Source organism: Barbus barbus (assembly GCF_936440315.1).
Source record: "Barbus barbus genome assembly, chromosome: 32".
Taxonomy (NCBI): domain Eukaryota; kingdom Metazoa; phylum Chordata; class Actinopteri; order Cypriniformes; family Cyprinidae; genus Barbus; species Barbus barbus.
In genome coordinates, this window is record NC_136760.1 from 5032141 (window position 1) to 5039379 (window position 7239).

The 7239-nt window shown below is 38.1% G+C and overlaps 1 protein-coding gene across 1 annotated transcript; it reads left to right on the forward strand.

Moving 5' to 3' along the window:
* Positions 1-260: 260 nt before the first annotated feature.
* On the forward strand, positions 261-4261 carry LOC306852346 (sex hormone-binding globulin-like; the record flags this gene model as incomplete). Its single annotated transcript, XM_079389091.1, is given in 7 exon segments — positions 261-345; positions 3218-3308; positions 3436-3625; positions 3939-3981; positions 3984-4010; positions 4013-4101; positions 4217-4261. Coding segments are annotated over 7 exon segments (570 nt in total).
* Between the last annotated feature and the right edge of the window lie 2978 nt (positions 4262-7239).

The following is a 7239-nucleotide window of genomic DNA, read 5'->3' on the forward strand; positions in this document are numbered from 1 at the left end:
TCATCAGCACACAAAAGACCTGTACTCTCAAACAAACAAGCCCAAAATCAATACTTTCCATTGCTGTGATGACGACATCCTTAGTCACTGGTCTTATGGGGAAGCTGTGTGCTAAACTGGAGTTTACTCACTTCTCAGAGTAAGAGAGAGAGAGAGAGTCTGATGGCAGTAGGCTAAACAAAAGTCCTCTAGCTTATATTCTGATTCCATTCCCTCTTGTTTCTACTCATATTCTAACCTCTGGAGTTAAAAAAGGAAGAATGAACTATCAAAAGGAAGAGATCATACTACTGTTAGGCCCGTACCTGATTTTGCTGTGCAGGAGAGTGTCAGGTGAACAGGTGAGTATAAGATCTCTAAAAGACAGGGCTGAAGATATAAAAGATATAATATAATCATAAAGGCCTTTTGTTTGTTACTAGGCATTTATGTTGAGAAACTAGTGCTCTTTACTATGCTAAATATAATTTGCAATTGTTACCATGCAACTGAATCAACAGAAATGAAAAGGTAAAGGCTTAAGTTGACAGCACAGATATGAATGAAGATTCTAAGTGTGCTGAGGCTTGCTTGCTTGATCCACTTCACCTACTTTACACTCAAAAATGACTTCTGGTAATATTAGAAAAAATTGATTTATTAAATAAGTTTGACTTTGACATGAAATGAGTTCATGTAATGCCAAAGAAAATACACTTGCTTTGCCTTTTAAAAGATTATTGTATTGTAAGAGTATTGCTCCCTCTTTTTAATATCTTGTGAAACTCCAGTTACAATAAAGACTTTTCTTTAAATTAAATTCCACATTTGTAAGTGAACTTGGATAAAATGTAAAGTAATATGTTATGTAATGGAAATATTAAAGATACAATTATTCAAGCCAACTTCATTGATTAGTTATTTCAGTTTTTGTTTGCTATCACACAAACTAAAAATTGGATTTACATGTAATTTCTATAAAACTATAGTTTTTATAATTCCTTTAATTTTCTTTATGCTATATTTGTATGGCATTTAAAGGATTACACAATTCAGTTTGATGGATTTTATGTAATTTGTTTTTTAAATAAGTAATGTATAAATAGAAAATAGGCTTACACACACACATATATACAGTGGGTACGGAAAGTATTCAGACCCCCTTAAATTTTTCACTCTTTGTTATATTGAAGCCATTTGCTAAAATCATTTAAGTTCATTTTTTTTCCTCATTAATGTACACACAGCACCACATATTGACAGAAAAACACAGAATTGTTGACATTTTTGCAAATTTATTAAAAAAGAAAAACTGAAATATCACATGGTCCTAAGTATTCAGACCCTTTGCTGTGACACTCATATTTTTAACTCAGGTGCTGTACATTTCTTCTGATCATCCTTGAGATGGTTCTCCACCTTCATTTGAGTCCAGCTGTGTTTGATTATACTGACTGGACTTAATTAGGAAAGCCACACACCTGTCTATATAAGACCTTACAGCTCACAGTGCATGTCAGAGCAAATGAGAATCATGAGGTCAAAGGAACTGCCTGAAGAGCTCAGAGACAGAATTGTGGCAAGGCACAGATCTGGCCAAGGTTACAAAAAAAAATTCTGCTGCACTTAAGGTTCCTAAGAGCACAGTGGCCTCCATAATCCTTAAATGGATGACGTTTGGGACGACCAGAACCCTTCTTAGAGCTGGCCGTCCGGCCAAACTGAGCTATCGGGGGAGAAGAGCCTTGGTGAGAGAGGTAAAGAAGAACCCAAAGATCACTGTGGCTGAGCTCCAGAGATGCAGTCGGGAGATGGGAGAAAGTTGTAGAAAGTCAACCATCACTGCAGCCCTCCACCAGTCGGGGCTTTATGGCAGAGTGGCCCGACGGAAGACTCTCCTCAGTGCAAGACACAAAAAAACACCTGGACCACAAGATGGTGAGAAATCAGATTCTCTGGTCTGATGAGACCAAGATAGAACTTTTTGGCCTTAATTCTAAGCGGTATGTGTGGAGAAAACCAGGCACTGCTCATCACCTGTCCAATACAGTCCCAACAGTGAAGCATGGTGGTGGCAGCATCATGCTGTGGGGGTGTTTTTCAGCTGCAGGGACAGGACAACTGGTTGCAATCGAAGGAAAGATGAATGCGGCCAAGTACAGGGATATCCTGGACGAAAACCTTCTCCAGAGTGCTCAGGACCTCAGACTGGGCCGAAGGTTTACCTTCCAACAAGACAATGACCCTAAGCACACAGCTAAAATAACGAAGGAGTGGCTTCACAACAACTCCCTGACTGTTCTTGAACGGCCCAGCCAGAGCCCTGACTTAAACCCAATTGAGCATCTCTGGAGAGACCTAAAAATGGCTGTCCACCAACATTTACCATCCAACCTGACAGAACTGGAGAGGATCTGCAAGGAGGAATGGCAGAGGATCCCCGAATCCAGGTGTGAAAAACTTGTTGCATCTTTCCCAAAAAGACTCATGGCTGTATTAGATCAAAAGGGTGCTTCTACTAAATACTGAGCAAAGGGTCTGAATACGTAGGACCACGTGATTTTTCAGTTTTTCTTTTTTAATAAATCTGCAAAAATGTCAACAATTCTGTGTTTTTTTTCTGTCAATATGGGGTGCTGTGTGTACATTAATGAGGAAAAAAAATGAACTTAAATGATTTTAGCAAATGGCTGCAATATAACAAAGAGTGAAAAATTTAAGGGGGTCTGAATACTTTCCGTATCCACTGTATATAGTGAATGTATACAGTTTATGAAAAATTTCTAAGCTCTTTCTTTAATTATATTTTTCCTATTTAAAAAAAAAATAAAATCTTGAACCAGTATTGCCGTTTTAAATTAAATCATTTTGGAATAATTGTGCATGCATCTGCTAACATGCTCAAATTCTACATTTCAAAACCTATTACAGAAGACAGACCACAGCACACACTGTACATTTTGAGCTAAATGGCTGGCCTGGAAGTAACTTTAGCTGACAAAGTCATTGCACGGTTAGAGTATTCGACTCTGAATTCGCTGAACCATGGTTCCACACTTGCCTTGGGCAGTAGTATTTACACTGGCGGCTTGTCTGGGATATCGCAGATGCTTGTGTTTACCTAGCCTTTAGAAAGATTGCGAGAGATATGTCTCAATGTAATCTGAGCATGCTTGGCTGCTGTATGATGTTTGTTGTATGATGTCAAAACCGTTCTCTGATTTTTGGGATGAGACAGATATCGGCAAGGGAATCATCAATCTTGCACACAGACAGTCCAAATGGACTCCCTTAATGCAGATGAGCGCAAATCTCTCTGACATCACAAGGTGAGTTGACTTTGTAAAATCACAATTTCTTGGCGCTCAACTGAAGTAGTTGCTCATCGTGTATCTAATTCAAACATACAGAACATCATAGTGGCAGATTTGACTGTGAGATGTCTTGCACATACAGCATTAGATCTTTCTTTGAGTTTCGGACCCCTGACCCAGAGGGGGCCATCTTTTATGGAGACACCAAAGAAGGACAGGACTGGTTTGTGCTTTCACTGCGTGATGGGATAACTGAAATGCAGATTGGGAAAGCAGACATCTTAGTGAGCGTAAAAGGAGGTCGAAAACTCAATGATGGGGCCTGGTACTTGGTAAATATCATTTATCTTTTCTAAATCTCTACTGATTTCTCTTAAGTTTGTTTGCTATTTAAAGCAACAACCCTTTGTATATGCTGCTATATACACCAGAGTTTAAAGTCTGGGTCTTTAAAACATTTTTTTAAATGTTTTTGTAAAGAAATCTCTTATGCTCATCAAGGCTACATTTATGTGATCAGTGATTAACAGTAACATAGTGAAATATTATTACAATTTAAAACAATTGTTTTCTATTTGAATATATTTTAAAATTTAATTTATTCCTGAGATGGCAAAGCTGCATTTTCAGCAGCCATTATTCCAGTCTTCAGTGTCACATGAAACCTCACAATTTGTGGTGCTAGAGGTAAAAACAATGTAGAGCTTATAGTCGGTCTTATTCTAAACTGACAGAAGATGAACCAACAGGAAAAATACGTCTTGCTCTTGGTGGCATGCTGGTGGACATACAAAAGCTCTTCCATCCAGTATGTTTACTTGTATTTTCCATTAATATTTTAACTGAAAAGTGAAAAATAACTAATTATCACTGACAGCATTGACTGACTGATAAAATGTCCTTTTCTTTATTTTATTTCTCAGTTTGAGCCAGAAATGGATTTAAATGTCAATTTAAACATTTACTAATACTTTATTAAAAATCAAAAAGAGTACCTGTTATGGTCCTCCTGAGGTGACATGAGGGTGAGTAAATGATGACAACATTTTCATTTTTGGGTGAACTATTCTTTTAATAAATACTGTAACAGTACTGTACTGTAAATTTTAGTTAATGCATTAACTTATGGGACCCTATTGTAAAGTGTTACCCATTTATTTGCACTGTAACAGGAGATGCAGTTGGGCCTGAAAGAGGGATCGGAAAGTGTTGCCCCTCTCCATGAACCAGCAACACTTACTTTCACCATACTGAAACATTCACTTGTGGTAAACAGCAAACCAGAGCTTGAAACAGAAAGTCTGGACTTTTTCTCAATGTGGAAAAATGGGATGCTTTAAGGAGAGTGCCAGGTAAATTTGCGAGGTGGAAGCAAGAAAGAATTTCCGTGCTCAAGTACTCCTCCATTCTCCAATATCCTCTATGTTTTAAATTCTAAATTCTCCAGGTTTCGCTTGTATCTGGCAAGTAGACAATTTTTTTTTTTTGTATTAAACAAATCCTTCTATACTTCACATTGAACCTTTTTTTTTCAGGTGAAAGTGAGGAGGCAAAAAATACACATTACCTGCGTGGGTGTCTGGAGAAAATCCTTGTCCAAGGCCAGGTCATTGATCTTGATCGGGCATTGTACAAACACACAGCGGTATCATCTCACAGCTGTCCTACAGAAGCAATGAATGAACTCACTTAATAGAGATACAAGGCATTTATCCTGACAGGCTAAACTCTAAGATTCTCTTCATGTTCCACACATCTTATATCTGTCATAGGTAGGCCTATTTAAAAATTCTCAATGTTCAGTTGACCCAAAACCTCCAAAAATGTACTGATGGGCTGTTATGTTACATTGAGAATAAAATACATTTGAAATTAAATGGCACATCTTTCCAGTACATTAATGATTGAAAAGGTAAATCCCTTTGTATAAAATGCATTTAAAAGGGAATGTTTTTTTAATGAACATCTTTTAGTCAACAAAATAAATCAAGATCAATAAAAGATTCATTGTTTCATTGCTGTTTCATTAATGTATACTCCATGAAAAAAATGTGCAGCTTATGTAAGATAAATTAATTATGGGACACTGAGCAAAAACAGGAAAAGATTACTAATGTGTGTGTGTGTGTTTTATATATATATATATATATATATATATATATATATATATATATATATATATATATATATATATATAGTGCCCTCCAAAAGTATTGGAACAGTAAAGACAAAATTGCTCTGTTGGCTGTGGGGTCAAGACATATACAAACATGATTAAAAGATGAATATGAGACAAAACTACAGAATGTCACAGATGTTTTACCAGCTAAGAAGTTCAGCACTTTTTTAGAGTTTCATCCCTCTATCTGATGTGAGCATAAGTATTGGAACAGTTGCCTCACAGGTCTTTCTAAGTGATCAGCTGTGTCCTGTTGCATTAATTCTTCAGATATTAAAAGCAGGGAATGTGTCGTATCAGTTATATCCATTACTTCTGCATTCTGAATCTTGCAATCGATGATGACACACACAAACCAGGATGAAGACGAGGGAGCTGACTTTGAGAGAAAAGCAAGCAATTTGGATGCTAAAAGAAAAGAGGAAGTCAATTAGAGCTATAGCAAAAATAAAGGGCATAGAGAAATCAAGAGTTTGGAAACCACCAGCAACTAACAACAACCTGATCAGCTGAGAAAACAACAGTAGTTGATGACAGACAAATCATAAAAGCTGTGAAAATGAACCCTAAAAGACGTGTCTGTAAAATCACCAACAACTTCCAGAAAGCTGGGGTGATGCTCTGACAATCTACTGTCCTCAGGAGACTGACACAGAATTACAGATGCTACACAGCAAGATGCAAACCTCTGACCAGCACCAAAAATAGAAAGGCAAGATTAGAGTTTGCAAAAAAGCACAAAGGTGAGTCAGAAGAGTTTTGGAACTGTGTTTATGGACCGATGAGACAAAGATGAACCTTTATCTAAGTGATGGGAAAACAAAAATGTGGAGAAAAAAAGGGAACTGCAAATGATCCATGGTGCATGGTGGAGGTGGTGTCATGGCATGGGCATGCATGGCTGCCTCTGGAACAGTACCTCTCAGCTTCATTGATGACTTGATGTATGATGACAGTAGCAGAATGAATTTGGAATGGTATTAGTCTCAGCCTCAGACGTCACGCCCACGGACCGTTGGCTAAACATCTGATGCATATGGCACACTTTTCTGGAAACACTTCAGGAATGTCGAAGTCGTCATCTGACTGGTTGAATTAAACTGGATTTCCGGGAGACGCGAGTGTCGCGTTTATTTTCGGTCCGCCGGGGAAACAAAGATCCCGTGACGCCAGTGCTTGAAGTGGGCCGGTACGCACCGGTACGCAGTACCCGCACTTCTATATTTTAGCCACTTCTATATTTTAGAGTACCTGCACTTTTTTGTGCGTGCCGGCATTTCTGACATGTTGCCGGTACTCAGAGTAAAATCATCAGGGTCTGGGTGATTAGGCTATATGATCCCATATATGATTAGAAATTATATATCAACTATGTAAATCACACTACCTGTTATGGAACACTCCTTTAAGGAATGCAGGAACTAGCGGGTGAGTCGAAAACAGGTCTTTTAATAAAACAAGAGTTTCAGAATACATGAAATCAATCCTCAAACAACGTAAACATAACTTTAAGACATGACAACCTAGACCAGGGAACTCAGGACTTATAAAGACCAGGTAACAAAAGAGCAAACAAGATAACACAAAACAGGTGACAGGACTAAACAATGATTACTAATTAACTAAACCAGAACAGGAACTACCAAATAAGGTCAAAACAGAACTGAAAGGAAACTAAACCGTGACAGATATCGCCCCCCTCCCGGAAGGTGCGTCCTGCACCGTAATATACACATAAGGGAGGGGGGGCGTGCGCCCTGGAGGCTG